Source organism: Gastrolobium bilobum, unplaced genomic scaffold, assembly GCF_033153095.1.
Source record: "Gastrolobium bilobum isolate Gb01-03AN ecotype WA unplaced genomic scaffold, APGP_CSIRO_Gbil_v1 utg5573, whole genome shotgun sequence".
NCBI lineage: Eukaryota > Viridiplantae > Streptophyta > Magnoliopsida > Fabales > Fabaceae > Gastrolobium > Gastrolobium bilobum.
This window is the reverse complement of record NW_026895721.1, coordinates 150,813-175,056: the sequence shown is the minus strand read 5'-3', so window position 1 is coordinate 175,056 and position 24,244 is coordinate 150,813. Positions and strand designations below refer to the sequence as shown.

Here is a 24,244-nt window from a genome sequence, read left to right as displayed (position 1 = left end):
GGTGCTAACCAAATTGCATCCCCCAATTGATGAAAAAATGATCAGACAGCAGTTGAAGATTAGAGGAGAAGGGCCCTCTGGATTGACACCTGGAAGGAAACCAATGACTGAGGAGGATTCTGAGCTTGAACAAAGGCTGAGATCCGGGGAGCAGTGGCTGGTTAACAATGACATTCAATTGGGTCATTTACGCCGCCGTCTCAAGTTCATACAGACGAGTCAGCACTCATTTCAGACTCATATGATCAAGATGCTGACCGATCTCTGTGAGGCCCAGGGTTTAGAGACAGCTGAATTCCAGCCTGCTATTTATCCACATTCCGAGGAGGAGGATGCATTTGAGGCAGATGTTCGCACCTACTATGATACTCTGGCCACTGCGGGTGTGACTGCTGATACTGCTACTCCTGCCCAGCCTACTGCTGCTGCTGCTTCTGCTCAGACTGCTGCTGATGCCACTGCTGATGATGATCAGATTGCTAATGATACTTCTGCCATGGATGAGGACAGGGATGCTGATGCTGAGTACAACCCCTTACCTACTGATGACCCAGGATTTGATCTGCTATTTTCTGATGATGAGGAGTCGACTGATTAGATTTCTCTTGTTGTTTTTCCATTTGTTTCTATTTTTCTTGTTTTATTTTGGTTAAGTACAATGAGATTCCCTGTTTTGATAGATGCACATTTTGAAATAGTACTGATGCTATTTGATGATATGTGAATGTGTTTCAGTGTTCAACTGTTATTTTAGATTTAAATTAGTTGCTTGGGATAGCAACGTTTAAATCTGGGAATGGAGTGTGAATGAATGACATGCAAATATCATGGAGTCACACAGTTTGATGAGCCACAAACAGGGAAACATCTCAATCCTTTCTTTTAAGTTTCTTGGGTGATGTAGTTTAGGTAGTTGTGTATGTAGAGAAATTGGATTTTGAGTTAATATGATGTGAAATTCCATGAGGATTGGATGATCAAAGTTTTACATGATTGATCAAATTTTAGGATACAATCTTGAATCTTCGCATGTGTTCTAAAATGATATGATTGCATGACTCATTTTATGTGAAGAGTAGAGAGATCAGTTTTGATGTATATAGAGGTATTCAAGCATGCACTCTGAACTGTGAGGAATTGAGCCTATACAGAATTTTTTTTTTCAGATAGCACTTCACTGTATGATTAACTCTAGAACTTGATCTGTTTCTTGCTTGAAATGGTTCATGATTTGTAAGGTAGAGTTTATTGAGGTATTCTCTTTTGAACCAAATGTTCCCATTGCATGAAAACCTTGAGCCTAAGTTTGTTGTTGATAAAATCAAGAGCCTGCATCTATCCCAGTTTTCAGATTACATGTTTCAGATAAAGGGTTAATGGATGAAAGCTCTGTATGGAGAAAGGTGTTTCTGTAATGTATAAAAATGCAAAGTGTTGGAAATTTGGAGGAAAAGTAGAAGAAAAAGGGAAAAAGAAAGTAAAGGCACAAAGTGCTTGGTTAAGGAAAGGAAAATAAAAGGAAACAAAGTAAAGGGGGAATTAAAAACACAAAGTGTTTGAAAGAAAAGGACGAAGAAAGTTTAAGAAAAAGAAAAGTTGTAGAAAAGGTGGTGAAAAGAATGAATGAAAAGGAAGAAGAGAATGAGAAGGATTAAGGAGCACATAGATAAATTTAATTGTGATCCTCCTCTTATCTGAATCTGATTCATCTTATCTGAACCCTTCTGCAACATTAAATCCTACCTTTAGCCAAACCTCATGCCAAGACATTTCCCTCCTCCTATACAGAATCCTATTCCTAACCAAGCCATACCACCAAAGTCTCTTTTGATCTACTTTATGGATCAGTGTCACTGTGAAAAGTGAGAAGATGGGCAAGCTAATGGTAGTTTAAGTACAGTGAAGATTGAGTGATGAGTACATCCTTAAACACTAGAGTGCAAGAGAGTTTAATTCTCACAATTTTTGAGAAGTTCCTAGTGAGGGGGTGTTTTGTGTTGAAAGTATCTGTATTTCATCTTTACTGATCTGTTGAAAGTCATATGATGAGGTTGGGCAAGTCATGGGAAATGATAGATTGCTTGGTTGTAAGATTGTATCATGGAATGTTGATCTGTCATAATTCAAATCCATCCTCATAAGTTCCATTTATAAGGAATATCAAGTCCTTCTCTGTTTTTAAAGTTATTGCTGAGGACAGCAATATTCAAATCTGGGAATTGTGATAAACCCTTAGTTCATCAGGTTTTTCAACATGAATTAGTATCAATTTGTGTGATTAAATGATGGAAAAAGAGGTTAATATCCTAGAATGTCCTCAACTACAAGTTCAAGAAGCTTTATTTGAAAATTTGTATTATTCTTGTAGGAAAAGCAAGATTAAAAGGCAGCTGGGAGAAGGAAGAAGATTCTGAAGAAGAGAAAAATTCTAAGTGTTGAGCGCTAAAACGTTTATCCAGAATATTTTAGCGCCCTGCTGCAGAAAGAAGCCAAAACTTGCTGGTGTTGAGCGCTAAAACGTCCACACAGAACGTTTTAGCGCGCTGCTGCAATCCGAGGACAAAAAGTTGCTGGTCTTGGGCGCTAAAACTTCCTGATCAAGCGTCTTAGCGCCCTGCTGTTGGAAAAAGACTCTGGTCTCCAACGCTAAAACGTCCAAACCAAGTGTTTTAGCACTAGAGTCAGTTTGAAGCAGTTGGGCATTCATCAAGCATGGACGCTAAAACGCTCACTCATGAACGTTTAGCGCCCATGCTAGTTTTTCTGTTTGAATTTGTAAAACTATATAAGGCAAGGGCCTTCACTTTTTCAAAAAAATCTGGATTCTCTCTCTCTCTCTTACATCAGATTCTCTGATCTGACTTCTCTCTAAATTTCTTTAGGACTTAGTTCTTGTATTAGTTAGTTTCTTATGTAATTGTACTTGGAGATTGAAGATTCACTGCATGGCAATGGAGTTTGATCTTTCTTCTCTTGTGTATTCTTTAGTTATGTCTGAGTAGAGTCATTGTGGTCCGAATTCAATGGAACTTAATGATAATCTTATGTATGTTTGATTAATATGATGAAGTATTTTTCATGTGTTGATATGAGATTTTCTTATTCAATTCTTTCTACTCCTATATTTGGCAATCTCATCATCAAGATTCTAGTACTCAAGGGATTGATGCTAGAGTTCTGATGTAATCTTAAGACTTTAGTGTTTAATGTATGAATTAAGAAAGGAATCACCAAGGGATTGGGGTTTCTGATTAATATATCTATTAGGGTAGTAAGGGATTACATCTTGATGATAAGTAAAAGGTTGATTAACATCACATGAAAAAGAATTCATCATATGGTCAGTTTTTACATGAGTTTATTGTTGAGGGAAGTTGTTTTCTGACTACTTGTTTTTATTAAATCTTAATTCAGATTTTAGCATTATATTCTGTTACTTCAAATCAATTTTCTGGTGACAAAACATTCATGATTTTTACAAACTTTTGTTTGATTCAAATTAGTTTTCTATGGTTAATTGGATATTGAATACAAATCTCTGTGGGAATGATCTTTACTCATCATTTTATTACTTGTACGACTAGTACACTTGCTAGATCTGCAACATATGTGTATGGTGATGGACCATGTTTGTTATGATATTTTTTATTTTACTGATTATGTATGGCTATGCGGACTACGGAAATTTTGATATTTTTTGGTTAGCCTGGTTATGCACGACGATGCAACATGGACATTTTAATACTTTTTGGTTATCATGGTTAAGTATGATGATGCACTTTGGACATTTTGATACTTGTTCGTTTTCTTTATGTATGATTATGCACTTTGAACATTCTGAGATAATATAAGTTCTACTGATAAATCAACATAGTTATAACACCAGTAGATGTAATACATGTAACGTCATAAAACAACTTTTAACTATTATGTGGTTCCTAAACCCAATATGATCAACTTTGTGTGGTTGGATTCCGCGCCGGACAATTAGGGATGGGAATGGGTCGACCCGAACTGGTTTTTTTGTAGAACTGAACTAAACTGGTTTAAACCGGTGCAGTTCTTTGAACTGAATTTTTTTTTTTTTACATCGAACCGGTTTGGTTTGGTTCAAAACCAGTTCAGAACCAGTTCGACCCGAACCGAATATAAACCGATTTTTATTCTTGTTCAACGGAGACTGAAATGCAACATTAGAGAGAGAGAGATATATGAATGCTTCGACTAGGAAAAAGTTTCAGAGGAAGTGCAAGTTGAGAGGCTACAATCTCAAAGTTGAAGCTCTTGATGAGATCCTCACCTTCATTTCTGGATTCGAAGGCCCCGACAAAGACGAAGCTATCGATCTCCTCCTCTATCAACTCGAACAAGAAAATTGTTACTTCAATTTTTCGATTCAATTTTTGTATGCTAAAATAATGAAACAAAATGGCAGTTGAATCCAGGTGTTAGATGTGTTGAATCCAAGTGTTAGATGTGTTGGAGAGAGAGAAAGATAGAGAGAGATGGGAACATACGGTTACCTATTGGGTGTTAGATTCAAGTGTTTAAAACCAGTTTTGAACCGGTTCTTGAACCAGTTTTTTAAAACCAGTTTGGTTCTTGAATTGGTTTTTAAAAACTAGTTCAATTCATAAACTCTTTCTTTAAAAACCAGTTATTTTAGTGCAGTGCGGTTCGGTTCACAGTTCGGTTCAATTTTTTGGTTTTTTTGCACACCCCTACGGATAATTACGCTTATTGTGGCCAACTATCCTACAAAAACTACATTGTGTGCGAGTTGTGGTCCCTTCTTGTTTGTCCATCTCATTACGTATGCGGCTGCTTAATTTTAGGCCTTCCTTTACGACGCCTCATCAACAGATCTAGGATTACAATTGGTCCAATGGTGCGTGGTATGAACTCCTCATTGCCGATCGGGTACTATTGTCCTGAGTATACCAGGCATTGATGTGCAGTGTTGTAAGCGGGATCAATGTATTGCATTGGATCATGGTTTGTAGTTGTGAAAGCTAAATGCACAGGTACCTAAATGCAGTAAATTCACCACATTGGCAAGTCCAATTCGGTAATAAAATCGACCATTTTTTACCCCCCTGAGTACGCTGGATGAACGTCTCTTGGACCTCAAATCTTGTCTTATAAGGATCATAACATATCACAAAATGTGTGGCGGTTTTTTGTTGATTTTCCAAATATGCTTGCCAGAGTACTTTGGTGAACCGACTCCCCCTGGCCATCTTCTCGCGGGCCTCTTTCCCATGTTCAAGAAAGTATTGCACCAGACGCGCGTATGTGAGACGCACCAAAGAAGTGATAGGAAGGTTTCTTGCGGCCTTGAAAACCTTATTAACACATTCCTATAAGTTCGTCGTCATGTGACCAAACCTTCTGCCCCCTGCATCATATGCAATACTCCATTTTCTTTTGAAATTTGATCTATCCATGTAGCGATTTGTGGACTTGCTTCTTTTAATTTCTCTAACCCATCATCAAAATCCAATCGCAAAGTTTTATAACCTGAATACAATAACAAAGTCCGAAGCTTTACAAAATATTCCACAGTAGCTGTGAAAAAGTATATGAGTAAATCAAAAACTATACCTAACTTCTTCAAATGCTGCTTCAACGTGACATTCTTGAACTTGTGGTTGAAGTTAATCGCAAGATGTCGAATACAGTAAACGTGATATGCTTTAGGTGGTTGCCAGCCAAACATCGTATTGTTGATTGCGGACAGTATGCCGACAGCCGATCAGATATAAGACATATGCCTTCTTTTTGTGTCACATGCATCTATATCAATGCTAAAAACCATGACCAGTCATTAAGATTCTCCCTCTTTACAACCACGAAAGCAATAGGCAACACATAATTGTTTCCATCCATAGTTGTTGCAATTAATAAGGTCCCTCTATATTTTCTATACAAGTGGGAACCATCTATCTGGATAATGGGCTTACAATAATTGAAGGCATCAGCACATTGTTTGAAAGTCCGAAAAACCCTGTCGAACACCTTACAAGATTGATCCAGTCGACTGTCAACAAAATGATCGTTTAAATCCAACTTATAGACAGTGCCCGGGAAAATCGCAACATATAATCCAACCATCTTGGAAAAAAGGCATATGATTCATCCCAATCTCCATATATTTTCACAATTGCCTTTTGCTTTTCCTTCCACGCCTTTATATATGAAATATGAAACCCATGATTTGTTGCTATTCGTTCTTGGATTAGTGATATTTTAACATTGGGTTCCTCCCTTATCATTTATGCATGTCATAAAATAATTATTTATCATTATCTCCATTATGAAATATTAAAATAAAATGCAGACATTTGACATACCTAGGATCATTGAACAAATGAAGTTAGAGTTCAGCTACTTGTGATCTTGAGAAAGGGTATGGTTTACACAATTATGTTGGTTAACCCATATACCAATAATCCACTCGGTGTCGCCCTTTTTTACGTGTGCTCGCACCCTTCACGGACAACCGTCGTTGTGATTTTCACACACCATGATCAATCTTTTTTTTAACTATAATGGTTGTATGATACTCCGCCATACAAAATTATTTTATAGCCATTTGCACATCATGCTTGTTATCATAAACCTGGTCTTTATATAGCTCTTGACCCATTTGCCAGTTAGGTACGTGCGCTCCATCCATTGCTGGTAACTCCTGATCTGGGTGTGCCCAATTGATAGCCGTATAGTGACCTATTTGAGACCAAAAAGGAACATTGTCGTCTCCTGTATCAAGACATACTGTAACACCCCGTGTTAACCCGGTTTGTTAACATGTCATCGTATTAAGCCACGCCTAATTAAAATTTGAGGAATATCTTTTTCTGTTTAATTATGACGTCATTATCATTACCAAGTTGAATTACCTAATTCATTGTCAAACCATTGCCTGTATGTAAATTGCAAATAGACAGCCAAATGAAATACCTCATAAATAAATAAATAAGTGAGTATCTAAGTCACGGATCTACAACACGTAGTCCGGACATAATCCTGATACAATTATACAACTTGAAACAACTAAAAACATAAAGTCAAGTCAATGTGGCGTGGACAATCCCCATGCTCACCAAATAAGGCAACAACGCCCAACATCAGTCTCAAGTCAAATAACTTGACAGTAAAGATAAAGCAATGTCAGCATCCAGCAAAATCATCATAATAGCATGCAATCAGTTAAGCTCCGGCCTCCTGCCGCTAGAGGTCTCAACCCCCGCATTACCTGAACCTGAAATCGTGCCCCAAACGTAGGGTGGGATCTCTAAACAGAAATCTCAGTAAGACAAGGGGTCTTCAAGGATCTTTCACCCCAAGCTCACTTACACATGCAATATAAGTTCTAAAAGTAGTAATTCAATACCAGTTCCAAAATCAGTGCAATGCAGCAGATATTCATGTCATGTGTGTTAAAACTATTCTACTGATCAGAGAAGTGCAGGAATACGTCTATTACCCACACAGTATCAGCCCATGCTGTACCCGCCCATAGGACCACCCTATGGCTTCCTGTCTAGCGAACACCACATACATATCATATAGCATTTGCACTTAACAGCTCAATAACATTTCAATAAAACAATACATGAAAACACATCATGCATATAACCATCCCCCATGGGACATGGTGGAACAGACAATGGCTAAATCGAGGACACGAAAGTTTACTTTGAGAGCTAGTTATCCAAGCCAAGAGTCCACACAAGCTCAATGTCCACACACAGCACAATCACAATCTGTTAGGACCAATAACAACATCAATATTTATACTCTACAAGCATACGACATAAAGACAACGCATTTCCTTTGCGTTCCAAGTCTTAAGGCTTCTCACAAAGCCACAAGCCCTTAATCACTTGATTCTGACTTAACTTAATCATTACAGAAGTTCAACTTCCACAATCTAGGGTCCACAAACCCATAACTCAGTTCTGTATGAACAGTACCGTTACTGTTCTCGAAAATCCAGAATATCTGGATATTTGTCGGGGGCATATCCGGATATCTGTCTTGCAATATCCGGATATCAATATCCGGATATTTCTAACCCAATATCCACATATTTTGCGGGAGAACTCAGATTCTGCATTTCGCGAGATATCAATCCAAAGGTGGTTCATTTCACGATTTCAGAAGCTTAAACATGCATTTCTAGGTGTGTTTAACCTTACCCAACCTTAAGTTATCAACTTTAATCCATTACATGCATCAAGGCTTCATTTTTAACTAAGAAAACTCATGTTCAAGGTTGATGACACTTACCCAAGCTTAAAACAGAGCAACAACGGCTCTTGGAGCTCACCAATCAGCCTCCAAGGTACTGACTTTAAGGAACCACGAAAATACAACACTAGGTGGGTCCTTTACACTCAAAGGTGGCTTCTTGAAGCCTAAGATGCCAAGACAATGGTCTTCCCAAAGGGAACCCACCAACTCAGCCCACCAAACCCCACAAACCAGAAGCTACACTCAACAACAAGGCTTCTCAACCTCCTCACAAACAACTACTAGGTGTTTACAAGGTTTAGTGTGAAGGAATTAAAGGGAAAAGATGAGTTCTTGGCTCTCAAAGGTGCATGGAGCTCAAGTTCATGAAGGGAGAAAAATGGCTGAAGGTGGTCAACTCTCACAAGCCTCACGTAGCAGCCAAATTATGGCCTAGGGTTTTGTGCCCTTAGGCTTTTATAGTTTCATTAATTTAATCCCACAGTATTAGCACTAATAGCTACGCTTATCAATTTAATCCCAAACTTAGGATTCTGAACCTACTCATTTTTCTAAGATTTATCGTATTTTTATTTTATTTTTCGCAGCACCTTTCCGGTACGCGCTTTTTCATAGCCAGTATCAGTTCTGGCACCAGTTCTTATTATTTTGACTTGAAACTTGTTTTACAAGTTCTATATATTATTCTAGTAATATTTCCACACTTATTATAATTTTTCGGGATACTTCATCGATACACATTTATACCGAGTAGCAGAACTGGTATCTGCACTTTTCGTCCGAAAAGTGACTTTCAGCATTATTAATCACTTACCAATATTATTTAAGCCTCATAATAATTATTAGGGTCAATTATGGAATTATTTTCTAATTTCTCATAATTAGTTAATTAACTTCCTTAATTAACGGTGCATGTTCTTACATATACCGCCATAATCGTTCAACATTGTTACATGAATATAATATTCAATTAATTTTAATGAATTCCGGTTACTAACTAGCCACTTGCGATTCGTGCCCTCCAACAATGCCTGGTGAAGGAATTGGATGACACATGGTGGTTGACGGACATTAATCGAAATCGCCCTCCACATCGGTGTCCGATTAGTCACTTTCGGGAATAACCCCTTCATGCGTTCGGTCGTCTAAGCTGTCTGTACAGCACGTCGGATCATACTTATCTTGAGTAGGATGCAATTCAAGTGACATTGGTACCGGTGGTAGGGGTGACATATATCTATCTTCAAGATTCACCAACGGCTCTCTATTTATGTCGATCGACTGAATGGAATGGTCAGAAAGTTGACTGCTGGATTATCCACCAGAGTCTATTTCCACATACAACTCAATAAATGTGGAGTCTGGATGTAGTCGAAATGCATCTACTATTAAGGTGATATCTTCATCTTCAACAATCTCCACCAGAACTCAACTTTCTTTATCCGAGGCGCATCAAGCAGTTAAGCGAGACAGAGATTGACCACGTTGTAATCTCAAATTCTTGTATATTGTCTTCTTCAATTCATTAAAGCTACATCGCGAGCTCGTACTAATTACTTTTGTATCTCCTTCAAAAACTTGCCCATTGGAACCAAAATATTTTCTCCCATTGTAATAGACTAATGCAATTATTGAATCATTGTTATCACTAATTTTGAAAAAAATTGGGTGAAAAAAAACACATAGCAGAAATTAACTGAAGAGAACGAATCCACACTGATGTAAAATAAAAAAATCACAACAGAAATTAACTAAAGAGAACGAACAATATAGTAAAATAAAAAAACAATAGAAATTAACTAATTTGAACAAACCCACACTGATGTAAAATAACAAAATTCAACCGAAATTAACTAATAGAGAACGAACCACACTGAAGATGGATGAAACAAGAGTGTAATGGGGGTATAACTGGACGGCTAGGCTAGTTAGGATCCACGTGTAAAAAAAAGTGACACGTAACCAGCTATGCTGCATAGCGAGTTGTACACATGTCAGAAAAGTGACACGTAACCAGCTATGCTGCGTAGCGAGTTTTGCACGTGTCAGAAAAGTGACACATAACTAGCTATGCTGCATAGCGATTTACACATATGACAGCCACCTAAGACGTCACATAGCCCAACGTTTTAAGCCACGTAGCAGACTGTGACAGGAGTTGATGCCACATTGTGTGACAGGAGTTGATGCCACATTGTCAATCCTAACTCGCCACGTGTTGTAGCGAGATTGCTGACGTGACAATTTGGTAAAAATTTTCAGGAGCATGGCATTCTGGTAATATTTTTTGTCAAGAGTGGCAATTTGATCGTTGTCTCCATTTGGGGGTTGGGGGAGTTTTATGATTGGTACTCCAGTATGTAAAAGCCAGAAAAAAAATATGTGACTAAGTATTTGTGTTGTCTATCTCTTTTTGGTTCTTTTGATTTTTCTCTCGTATTCTATTTTATCGCCTGTTTTTCATGTCTGTCGTACGAAATTCAAGAATAATTTTATATATTGTTACAGATGACAAGAAATAAGTTGATTTGAGAGTGTCGATTATTCTGAGGGAAGCCATGGATGAGATGAGGTCTTTGAGAAGTTTCGCGAGCCGAGTGAAAATCAGTGAATAATTGGAAAGCCTGTTTTGATTTTCTGTTTGTAAAAATTGATATATTACTTGGATGATTTGTTCAATTTAAAATTAATGTCATCCAAAGTATTTGAATTTCATGTACATGACCTGTTTGAGGAAATGCCAAAATCAACATTTAAAAATTGATATACTTTACTTGGGTGCTTAGAAGAGAGGTTATAAGGGTGAGTGAGCATGGAAGCGTTTCCAGAGAGAGCAGAGACAAGAAGAACGCAAAGGGAGCAAGAGAGGGAGAGAAGGCGTATACGTGACAGGCAGAGGAGACAATCAATAACTCAAGAACAAAGAGAAAGATATCTTGCAAGATACAGCAGAAACTACCAGTTTCAAAGACAAAGAGCTGCAAATGTTCATGTTCCATTCATTCATATTCCTCAACCTCAAGCTCTAGAATCAAGTGCAGGTGACGCAAGTACAAGTGATGAGTTTCAAGGGGTAACTTCTTCTACCTCACTAGACTACACAGTCTTCTCTTGTGGTATTGGTTGTTGATGGTGAGTTCTTGTTATGTTCACAATCAGTGGACGTTGTATTACATTATTATTATTATTATTATTATTATTATTATTATGTTGAAAGGCAACCTATAGGATCATCAGTTCCCTTGGAAACTCTAGCTTATAGATGTTAGTTTGATATGGTAAAGTTTTTTACAGATAAAAAAGAAAAAGAAAAAGTGGATTGGACTCTTTTATTATTGGATCATTTTTATTTGTTAGACATAATATTCATAATTTAATATTTATTATATATTATTTTAAAATCTGATTTATCCCGGTTGAACTATTGATCTAATGACTCAATACTCCGACCGAATCGATCAACCTGTTCGAGTTTTGAAACACTGCTGCGTTGAATATTTATATAGGTTTTTTCTTTTCGTATTTGTTGCGCCATTTTGGCGCTTCCTGCACAATTTTAAGAGATTCCGACGCATGTTGCGCCATTTTATTAGTGATTCTGGCGCATGTTGCGTCGTTTCATCATTTTTCATGCTTTTTGACCCAATTTTGGGTTGTTCCGGCGCTTTTTCCACCGATGAACAATACTATAAACAGTACATTTTTTTGGGTGTTACAGAAAAAATCACACGGAGATAAATAATTAAAAAATAAAAAATAATGATTCTAGAAAAAAGACAGGATTCTGTTTGAACTTTTCTAAAAAAATTTTAAAAGAAAATACAAAACTCTCGATAGTATATACCTAATTATCTAATTACATCTTGCAAAATGGTTTCGTGCCCTATTTTTTTTTATATTAATCTTAATTATCTCTTTGAGATGAGTAAGCTTTTCGAGTATCTGTAAAACTTTAAATATTTGAGTTAGCTATGAGACTAATTTCAATTGCAGAGTAGGTCAAGAATTAAGGTTTTATATTCTTCTCCAAAAGTGACATTTGTGGGCCGATATCCTGTTTCCTATTCTTGTGGCATATGAAACATGTCTTCTAATGCAAATTAAGACACAATCGCTTTGTTTGTTTGTTTTTAGAAAGAAAGAAAAAATCAATTTGACACTTCCAAAAAAGACTTTGTGCCTTAAAAATGGAACAATTTGATTTGGAACATGGTCGCCACGTTAACGTGAATCCTATACCTATCCAACAAAAAGAATGCCATTAGTTTCTCTATTACAAATATCTGGTATGTGTTAAGCTTCGATGAATACTGCGTTCTCCTGAAGTTAAACTAAACATCATTTGTAATGCTTATAATAAAAACAAAATAATATTTAATTGAGAATATACAAATTACATACATACATAAAATTTCCTATTCAAATTAGCATTGTAATTAAATAATATATCATATCAATAATCCTATATCTTCGTATTACACAAATAACATATTTGCACATAAGTAACAGATTAATTAACACAAATATACTATTTTAGCACAAATAATATGTTACTTAAATCAAATAATATCTATTAGCACAAATACTAATTAATTAACACAATATATATATATATATATATATATTAATTAGAAAAAAGTTCAAAAATCCCATATGATTTCTGTCACTTACCCACTATTTTTTTTAACACTTACCTCCCCTGTTGCTTTTTTTCACTCAAGTCCACTTCTAGCACCGTTAAAATTTTAACAAATGTGTCTATTTTGCCCTATGAGAAATAAAAGAAAAATCATATGGGAGATAAGTGATTAAAAAAAAAGCACAAGGGGTAAGTTATTATTGGAGAAACCACAAGGAGTTTTTAAACTTTTCCCTTCCTATTTTCCCAATATAAAAATATTTTGAATAATACTATTGTAATATTAGGAAATTTATTATTTGCTTCCATATTTTATTTGTAGATTGGATTTCAACTGCCAAATCAATCATAATTAAAAAGAAACTGTCCATGCTCATCCATTACATTGGGATTGTCACAATCTTTATCTTTTTATTTTCTTCACAAATAAACGAATTAAAATTGCATTTTGTCTTTAAAAAAATTTCATAATCTCTTTATTTTATTTTTTTAGTGCAGATAATCTTTTTTATTTGTGTGTATAACTAAAAAAATTCTTCCCTTTTTTTTGAATGCTTGTTTTTATTTTTTCACAAACTAATATAAATACAAACATAAGAAAAATTTACTCTCGATATTATATTACAATCTTATCATTTACTTAATATATTATATAAGGATTTGAATTGAGTGTATTGTTCTTTTCCTTATTTTTGTTAGTATGAGATGTGCAAAGAATACCAAACAACATCAACCTTTCTCCATTGTATCACTTATGTGTAGAATTATGCAATGTTGTGCAATGAGATGAGGGTATTTCGTTCCCAATTGTATTTCACATTTGAATCTGCTCATTTTCCATGAAGCTCAAAAATTCATGAACATCTTTCACATTTTAAATTTGGAACTGTTCTCTACATCTTGTTTGATGATCACAAAATGATTGTCAAGGTTCTCAATTGTGTCGGATTAAATGTCTTGCAATATACCCTTTCTTCATTTGGTGAATAATCTCCAATTCGTTTGTTTATCAATGTAGGATGCCTTGTACCCAATATCAATATTTGAATGGGTTTGGAAGAAGCCCATGAAGCGGTTGTATGTGAAAAGAACTGGTATGGAGAGATATATTGGACCAATAGCACCAACTATACAAAAAAGACTAGATATGTCTAAAGTAATGTCTATAGATTGTACTGCCAAACCTGCAATTGACAAAAAGGTTGAAGTAACATGGAATGGGAAGTCGTTTTCCACTAATATCAAGGGAAAATGTTGCAATTGCCGAGTTTGGGGATTAATAGGAACACCTTTGCTTCGATGGAATTGCAACAATCAGAATTTGGAGACTGATGCCAAAAGACTTTGTTGACAAATGTTTCTCAAAGGAAACATACTAAAAGGTATATTCATCATTTATTAGTTTTATTATTGATTTTTCTGACTATTTAGCTAGCAGTGGTTCGATTGTTATTGCTCCTGTGATCAAGAAGCTACCTAGTAGGCCTAGAAAGATGAGGAGCAAGCATCTTGATGAGCCTCAAAACCCTTATAAAGTAACGAGAATAAACAAACCTATCTAATGTAAAAATTGTGGTGCGGAGAGACATAACATTCGAAACTATAAGACATATGCCATTGGAGAAACACCAGCCCAAAGGATAGCTCGACTTCGAAGACAGCAAGCACAACAAATAGCTCAACCTTCTCCAACGAGTATGTATACCACAAGTCAAAAGGTAATTGATTTCTATATAATTTGTTTTAGTGTTTATTGTTTCTCATGTTGTTTATCTCCTACACACACATAAAAGTGTATAGGGCCCATATTTTCTCATAATATTTCTTCTCATGGGCCCCACACACTTTTATGTGTATGTAGGAGATAAAATTATCTATTACAACATGAGAAACATTAACCCCTTTGTTTTATGTTTTTTAATTGGGTTTTATAATTCTCATATTACATGAGAAGAGAATTCTTATACCATAGAGACAAAAAGCAATGTGAGACCCATATGTTAGAGAAAGCCATGTGTGAGACCCATGTCAGCACGAAAATCGAATGGTGCGTAGGAAAAATTTTCTTTTCATGTTACATGAGAATTATAAAACCCTTTTTAATTTAACGTTGTTAACTATATGTTATAACTATGGTATCTTTGCATTAATAGATGCTATAAGAAAGGGAAATAAAGTGTTATTTCTTCGACGCCTAATGAAAGTCTATCAAATGCGTCTACACAAACTTCATTAGCATCGGCAGATCCATTTAATTATTGAACTTTTTTTTTTTTTTTATAACAATTATTGAACTTTTTTAACATGATAAAGATGAGATCAAATTCAAAATAGGTTGTCGCATGAGTCATCAGTTACAAGGATATGATGAGGCTATAGGATTATGCGCTGAATCATCTAATGAAACTGTAATTAATGAGATTGTTCTGATAGGATTATGCGCTGAGTCATCTAATGAAGCTATAATTAATGTCGCTATTATGATATGATTATGATTGTTTGTATTTCAAATTCAAATTATAGATAAGTCTTCTATCTTTTACCTTTTGTAATATTCATTTCTATATATGGCATTCCTTTGTACAGTGAAAGTAGAAATAGCAAATACCATTTCTATTATAGTATCAGAGCATTCGATCCGTATAGCTTCCGCCAGTACTTATTAAGTGCAAGTTGCACTCTCTTAATAATCAATGGCCAAGGAATGCTCTAGTAAGATAAAGGTTAGTATTCCAAGTTCAGCTTTCCATTGTGGCAAGGGTGATCGCACACCATACACCCATTGTGGTAAGTCAAACCATGATGTGTCAAGATGTTGGGATCTCCATGGATACCTAATTAAAGGGGGTGGTAAGGAATGTGAAAAAGGAGGTGATGGTGGAGATAAATATGCCACTGCACGAACTAGTGGCCACCAGTAGGTGTTCAAAATATTTTTCCTATAATTGTCGGACTTCCAAACAGTGATGTGACTCATGCAGTTAAGCGAGAAACAGTGTCTTTTGAACCAAGTTTTCATGTGACAGATGTATTATATGTGCCGAACCTCAAGTGTAACATTGTGTCAGTTGCACAATTGCTTTGAATAGGAATAAAACAAATAATATTTGCTAATGGTGAATGTGTTTTACAGGCAACAATCAAATAGCGAGGCAAGATTTTAATGAGACGTTCGCTCCAGTGGCAAAGATGGTCAGCGTTTGTACTCTACTTGTTGTGGTACGATTAAGAAATGGGAGTTGCATCAAATGAATGTCCATAATGCATTCTTGTACGGGGATCTTTCTGAGGAGGTGTATACGCGATTGCTTCCTAGTTTTTCCTCAAGCTCCCAACACAAAATTTGTCGTCTTCAAAAGTCATTGTATAGATTAAAACAATCTCCTAGGAACTGGTTCTCAAAACTCAGCTCATCCTTGGTATCCTATGACTTCGTCTAATCAAAGGCTAACTACACGTTGTTCGCATTACAGCGTGGGTAAGTGTTTCTTGCTTTATTAATTTATGTTGATGATTTGGTTCTCGCCAATAATAGTTCTACTGCTTGCAAGGAAGTCAAAGAGTATCTTAACTCAGTGTTTAAAATTAAGGATTTGGGCCCTTTAAAATTTTTCTTAGGTCTTGAGATAGCTCGCAACGATACTGGCATATTTATTTGTCAGCGTAAGTATGCAATGGAAATATTGCTTGAAGCTGGTCTTCTAGGGTGTAAACCAACTTCTTCGCATGTGGAACCTCATCACCAGCTTGCCTTAGCCGAAGGTCCAGCTTATAGTGACCCAGCCAGATATCAAAGACTCATTGGTAACTAGTTTATTTGATCATCATCGGGCTTGACTTGAGCTATGCAATCCATACTCTGTCACAGTTCATGTAGAACCCACAACAACAACATTTTGATGCTGTCATGAGAGTACTTCGTTATGTGAAATAGAATCCAGGTTAGCAACTTTTCATGACATGAAGTCCAGTTCATGTCAAAGCTTATTGTGACTCTGATTAGGCTAGTTGCCCCATTACCTGAAGATCCATCACTGATTTCTTTGTATAGCCTATTTCATGGAAAGAAAAAGAAGCAAGTCATAGTTTTAAGGTCATCTGCTAAAGCTGAATATAGGTCCATGACAACTGTACCCGCTGAGCTTGTTTGGTTAAAAAGTTTCCTTGCTTCCTTAAGGGTAACTCAAAACAACCCCATGTCCCTTTATTATGATAATCAAGCTCTCTTCATATAGCAGTCAATCCCGTATTCCACGAAAGCACTATACATATTGAGTTGGATTGCCATTTTGTATGTGAACATCTCCAAACGCAAACCATCTCAACCTCGTATGTTCGCTCCCACATGCAGTTGGCAGCTATTTTTACTAAAGTTTTGGGCAAGGGACCATTTCTTTCATTAGTCATCAAGTTGGGCATTTCAAATTTACATGCTCCAACTTGAGGGAAAGTGATAAAGATAAGATCAAATTCAAAACAGGTTGTCGCCGAGTCATCAGTTATAAGGATATGATGAGGCGGTAGGATTATGCGCTGAGTCATATGATGAAGCTGTAATTAATGAGGCTGTATAATTGGATTATGCGCGGAGTCATGTGATGAAGCTGTAATTATTATGGTTGTTATGATAAGATTATGATTGTTTGTATTTCAAATTCAAATTGTAGATAAGTCTTCTATTTTTCACCTTTTGTAATATTCACATCATATTATATATGGCGTTACTTTGTACAGTAAAAGTAGAGTTATAACACAAACTCTAACACTTAATGTTTCCTAGTTATATTTAGAACTAATGTTTCTTTTTCAAACTTTTATTTGTATGAAGGTCAATTTTTGTTATGTAGATTGATGATTAGTTAAAAACTTCATATTCCTCCGTATTGGAACGAGCCCACCTTTTATTTTATTTTTTATTTTATTGGATAATGTTGAAATGCATCGAATATCTTTGGCCTTTGAGTCCTTATTTGTTATGTTTAGTAAGTGTTTATATAACTTAGAATAGTATAATAATTCTGGCGATATTATCATTTTACTCTACTTTCGACAGTATCTTTTTTTTTTTTTTGGTAATATTCGACAGTATCTTTAATATGTGTGTCAAAGTACCCTCTTATAATTTCCTCTATAATCATTTTCCCATGTGCTTTTATTTTCAATTACTTACCCTCAAGGGGAAAATAGATATATTTGCTAAAATTTTAATGGTATTAAATGGGAACTTTGATGAAAAAGTCACACCAGGGATAAATGATAAAAAAAAAAAAAAAAAAAGAGGATAAGTGATTCTAACATAAACTACGTGAGTTTTTAAACTTTTCCTTATTAATTATTACATTGACATCCAAGGCACATGCATCAATCCACATGAGTTTTTAAACTAAATATGTGTTTTATACTTTAATATTTTCATAAGTTTGTGTAATATTAACTTATGGATGTAATTGATTGAATTATGTTAAGTTATCTTGAATTTTGATGATTGGTGATTTGATTTTTTTGAATTTTTCATATAGAATATATATTTATTTATTTTAAGGGTTCGCTTTTTCTACAGTCAATGTAGATAACTTATCTACATTGAGTCCAAAATGACGTCGTTTTGAAGCAGAAATCAAGATATTTTTGTAATTATAATTTATTTTAGGGTTATAATAGTCTTTTTCATTATAATTTTTTAATTTTTCAACCCAAAACGATGTCATTTTGACAGTGAATGTAAATAACTTATCTACATTCACTGTAGAAATATTAAAGCCTTATTTTAATATATAAAATCAGATCAGCGAAGTGATCCTGTAACCCTTGACCTCAGCCGATGGCCCCGAGCTGAGTTTTTAAACATTGACAAGAATAAAAATAAAGTAAATAAGGGAAACAAACTTGTCTTTACTCTGTGATCTTGTAACCCCTGACCTCAGCCGATGGCCCCGAGCTGAGTTTTTAAACATTGACAAGAATAAAAATAAAGTAAATAAGGGAAACAAACTTGTCTTTACTCTTTTAATGAGTAAAGAAAATATTTACAAATATATACCTGTGTTGCCAAATGACCAAAACCAAATAGGTAAAAAATGGTAAGTAAAACGCAAATTACAGAGAAAGAAATAAGGAGAAAACTAATATTACGTAACATGATATAAAAAATTTTACCCACTCAACCATTGGTTTCCGCACCAGCATTTTTTATTTTCTGTTTGGAACCCACGTGCATCTTTGTTTGAGTAGGAAAAATTAGTTAGATTATGTTACATTATAGTAGCTTTATCCAAGAAATAAATAGAGGGAGAGTGGAAGGTTCAGGTAGGGTTACTGCTTTTAGGAGGATGAATCATGAAGGAAAAAAAAGGGTGCAAGAATACAATAACGAGAACACAATACAATCAAAATAAACAGAAGCCAGTAAACATTGATTTGCAACTGCAATAAAATTAACATTTTCTGCAATAATACTCCACCTATTCATGGACTTCAATATTATTTACCCCGATGTAATATACAAACACTACTTCAAGAGGACCAAAATACAATAGATGCATGCATAAGTTACAAGGGACTTTACAAAAGTAAAACGTGCATCCAGCAAAATCCACCCCTTTTTTTCAATAAAATCCATCTTGTTTTCTCCATATCTCATACATAGCAATTATTAAAGGGTCGGTCCAAATTGATTGATGCTCTGACAAAACCAAAGGATCCCCCAGCACAGGTTCCATAGCAAAGATGAGTTTGGAATCAGATGGTTCAATTATATTAACAACTCCAAAGAAGCATTGCCTGATAACAAGATAAGTCTTCTTCAAGGAAAATCTGAATTCTGTACTCCACTCAACTAAGTCTTATAGTGTCATTTGCTATAATGACATTGGGGTTTCTTATATGTGGATTTAGTGCTGATAATTCCTTCCATTTTGATCCAGTACCATAAATACGAGATGATATGCTCCACAAGGTGTCACCAGGCTGCACCTTTGTGGTAACTGGAGCACTAGATTTAGATGCAGCTTTTGACTTCATTAATGAATGCTTATTACTCTTCCCCATTCCACTAGCAAGCAACCAGCGTGAACCAGACTGTTGCTGGCTTGAAGTGCCCCAAAGCTTCTTTTTGTTAGGCTCAGGCTCAGTCCTCAGACCTGCCACATGAACTTCAGTAATTCTGAACTGAGGAATGCTCTCCTCTTCAGAACTTTTCTCCTCTTTCTCCGGGTCCTTCATCTCCACCTTCACTGCTTTTTCGCGCTCATCATCCTCGTCATTGTTGTTGTTCCTTAACTCAGACACACCACTGTAAATTTTTTGCTTTGGTGGGACAAACACTCGCTCAACTTGTATAAGAGAAAGCATTGGTGTTCCAACTGGCTCATAGTTTCTCAGAGGATCGCGAAGTTGCACCATTAATGCTACCGTGAAATTGTTTCCTAGCAAACCACATTTTCTGCCAAAGCCTTTACCTCGTCTCCTCTCTCCCTTTGAACTCCCACGCATAAAGTCAAAAGAGTTAGCATGATGGGCTGAAAGAAGTTTGGAAGTATGCTCACTGATATTATCTATGTCATCAATCTCACCAGAATCTAACCTCATCCATTCATCAAGAGTTAATGAAAGGCTCATTATCCCATCAACACCATCACTACTGTCTTTTACATCCAACAACTGCAAACCAGCAGCACCTTCCAGGCCAAGGGACCCACTAATATCAATTCCCTTTCCCTGGAGAGCTGAAATATCCCCGATGGACTGCGCAATGATGTTTGATGGTGCATCCTCCTCTGACATCCCTGATTGTATTCTCAAACCCTCCATTGAAAGTGCTTCAATTTTATTCATAGCCAATGGAGCAAGATCTTCCAATGAAACAAACTCTGAGCCTGTCTGGTTGGCAACTGAACTTGAACTTGAACTGAATTTATCAGATTTTAGCCCAGATGGTGTTCCTTTCAAGTCCATTTGCACACTAGTAGTATCTTGCCCTGTTGTCAAATCATGCTGCAAATGGCATTGCCTACATAAAGCAAAGCAATATTCAATCAGTAAAACATTTAAGGAATGGCTACTAAAAAACTCCAAGACCAGGGATACAAACAGGATAGACTAACCTCTCTGTTCCCTCTAAGACAGGCATAGCTTCCCATGCTATTTGTTGCATTGTCTTCCCTGTGACATCTTCCAGAGGCATTAACTCCTTTGCCTGAATTGAGAGCTTTTCGATTCCAACTGAAGCCAAACACTGCAGAATCTCCATTATCCCAGAACCCATTTCTGCAGGTACAACAACAGGGTTGGAAACCTGCATGATTAAACTCCCACCACTTCTAGTATTCCTGAAAAGTGAGGGATTCATAGACCGTAGAAAACCCCCATCTTTTGTCTGAAGAAAAGGACCCAACCCCTCCGCAAGAGGAGGCAATGTGGAGGGCTCTTCAGGTTGTAAATGAATTGGACTTCCAAAACCAGCACATTCTTCTGGTGGAGAATGATGAAAAGCCTTCTCATTCAAACCCCATTCACGCATTAAGGTTTCTGTTTCCAAGTCTTCTAGCATCTGAGCCCTCTGTTTGCTCCTCATGTCCTGAGATTCAACTACATGATCCTCCTGCAGATCTTGGAACACGGATGACGACTTAATACCTTCAGAGAAGTTCCACTGCTCAGATCCAGTTGGAGCATCATAGTCATCATCTGCTTCATTATCACACTCCATGTCAAAATCAAATAAAGAGAAGCCCCCATCCAGAGCCTCCTTCTCAAATTGTCTTAAAAGGAGCTCTCTTGGAGACTCAGGCTCACATTCAGAACTCAAACCCATTGGACTATGGTCTATGTCTAGCATGCTTAAAAATTCACTGGCAACTGATTCTGTAACATCATCCAGGCTATGTGACTTTTTCATCTTATATTCAGATTTGGCTTCCGTAAGTTTAGGAGATTCTAGTGCCACTGTCTCTATATCTGAGACACTATTTAAAGCCGACTCTAATTCTTGCAGGAGCAGTTCATCTGTGTATAAGCCATGATCTTTGCAAGCAAATTCATCTACAACTGCCTGATCCTTAGAACTATCCTTTTCCTCATCCAGGGAATCATGCTTAACACTATCAGCAGAAGATACGTGTATACCAGCAGTATCAAGGGTACAGGTACTATCAACTGTAGAAGCATCCTCAGGAACCTTCATGATGGATTCCTCTAGTTCAACAGGTTCATTTGGTGACAATTCTATGCCCTTATCAACAACAAAAAATTCATTATCTTGACACTCTTCAGGGTTTTCTTTTCCAGAATCAAGTAAAGGATAGCAATCTGGTTTAACTGTCTGCAGGTTTTCTTGAAATACATCGAGTTCAGGTTTGTCAAGCACTGAACATGTACTTCCATCATTACCCACATGCTCTTCAGGCTTTCCTTTTCCAAGATCAGACAAATCATAGGCATCTGGCTTGATCAACTCAAGATTTTCAGTAAGCAAATCAGGTTCAGGTTCATTGGGCGGAGGACTACATGCCTTTTCTTCATCAAATTTCTTATTCAAGAAGTCTATTGAGCTGGCTAGTGCTGACTTAGATGATGGCAATACATGAAGATCCTTTACGTCACCTGCAGCTCGAGATGAGTACTGACTTGTAAAGGTTTGCAAACTTCCAGCACGCCTCATGCTGCTGCTTCCATCAAACTGTCTAGGTTTAACATCTGGTTTCATCAAAGCGAGACTATTCTGCCTTGAAGTCAATACATTAGGAGCATTATGGCTGTCTCTGGTAGCACTAGTGCTATCACCAACCACCATATACCCAAAACTGACATTCATCACAGCACCCTTAGCCATTCCTGATAATCTAAAACTAGTGGTCCACTCCCCTGAGCTCTTCTCCTCCTCCTCAAGCTCCTCCAAAGTGAGAGGAAGCAACCTCGTGAGATCTACCCGGTGCTTCCCCAAATCAAGTTCCGGCGCACTGAGAAGAGAAGCATAGAGCAAAAAATGCTTTGCTTCATACTTTGCAGAATGGTGAGGTCCACTCCTACTTCCATAGACTGAGCAAGTGTAAGTCAACTTCTCTTCAAATTCAGCCACACACTGAATCACCTTGGCCGGACGGGTCACCCGAACCCCGTCACGCCTCTTCCAGTACACAGCAAGGCTAGAATCATCAAAAGTGGAAGGTAACCCTTCAATCAAATGGACTTGCAGATAAAAACTACAATTGAACCTCTTATTGCGGATGTGGGAAAGGACCTTTAGTGGCCTCCAATTCCATATGGATTTCTTATCCTTCTGTGAATTACCATCATCATTATTATTATTACTGACTTTAGTCCTTGACTTGGGATCAGGTAACTGGGGTTTCCCAGTGGATTTAGACCGAGAATTTGCACTAGACATTGAATTCTTTGAAGAGCTTCTGTCCAAGTACATAGCTTTGTTTAAAGTTACAACATCTTTTAACAACTTCTGGCTACTAGAACCACCACCACCCTTCTTACCAGCTTCCATTTTCGACATCATCGTCTTTTGCCAAGAAAAATAAAAGAATAAACAAATAAAAGTAAATTAACGTTAATTCAAATGAAACAGAACCCAACCCAGATTTTTTTTTAATTTTAAAAAATTTTAAAAAAAAAATCCACATACATAAAAAAAATAATAAAAAAGAAAATCCAAATCAAACAGTGCTGATTAATTAACTATATAGCAAAATTTAAAAAAATAAAATAAAAAAATGGGGTCGATAGATTGAGTACCTGGTGGTGTTGGAAATGAACCAAAGCAAGAGAATAAGTTGAAGCGAAAAAGTTTAGGTCACCAAGTCCAATCCATGAGCACTCTCCTCAAATTCAAAACTGAAACTCACCCAAATTAAAAGTCAAAGTGAGAGGAACATAGAGAGAAGAAGAAGATGAAGGGTAGCGAAGACTAAATCTTACATAAGAGTTGCGTTTTCTTGTGAGCAGAGGTTATTATCTTCTTCACACCAATCTCTCTTATTCTCTCTCTCTCTCTCTCTCTCTCTCTCTCTCTCTCTCTCTCTCTATATATGAATTGCCGCTACCTCTTTCAAAAACGAAGAGAGCACAAAATAAAAATAACAATGAATATGTACAAATAAATAAATAACAATGAATTAATTAATTATTAAGAATTAATTAATGAAAATATTATTCCAAGTAAGATAACTTTTCTCGTGTTATTTCATTTCGATTTTTGCATCTCACCTTTTTTTTTCTTTTTCTTTTTTTATACAATGGTGGAATCATTCATTTTCTCTCTACAACATAAGATAACTACCTTATGTAAAAGAAGAATAATAAAACCCTAAATTAATATGTCATTTGATCAAGTGGAAG

At 36.3% G+C, this 24,244-nt stretch overlaps 1 protein-coding gene across 2 annotated transcripts; it reads right to left on the bottom strand.

The window, feature by feature from the left end:
• Nucleotides 1-19,328: 19,328 nt before the first annotated feature.
• On the bottom strand, nucleotides 19,329-23,937 carry LOC133294281 (protein PLASTID MOVEMENT IMPAIRED 1-RELATED 1-like). 2 transcript variants are annotated; one of them, XM_061492943.1, is made up of 4 exons: nucleotides 23,825-23,937; nucleotides 23,642-23,740; nucleotides 20,997-23,408; nucleotides 19,329-20,890 (listed from the first exon to the last, which is right to left on the bottom strand). In XM_061492943.1, exons 3-4 carry the CDS (start codon nucleotides 23,403-23,405, stop codon nucleotides 19,730-19,732), a joined length of 3,570 nt encoding a protein of 1,189 aa, XP_061348927.1. In that variant the 5' UTR covers nucleotides 23,406-23,408; nucleotides 23,642-23,740; nucleotides 23,825-23,937; the 3' UTR covers nucleotides 19,329-19,729. The 2 variants fall into 2 exon arrangements, with proteins under 2 accessions (XP_061348927.1, XP_061348920.1); XM_061492936.1 differs by having other exon boundaries at nucleotides 19,329-20,906; nucleotides 21,001-23,408.
• Between the last annotated feature and the right edge of the window lie 307 nt (nucleotides 23,938-24,244).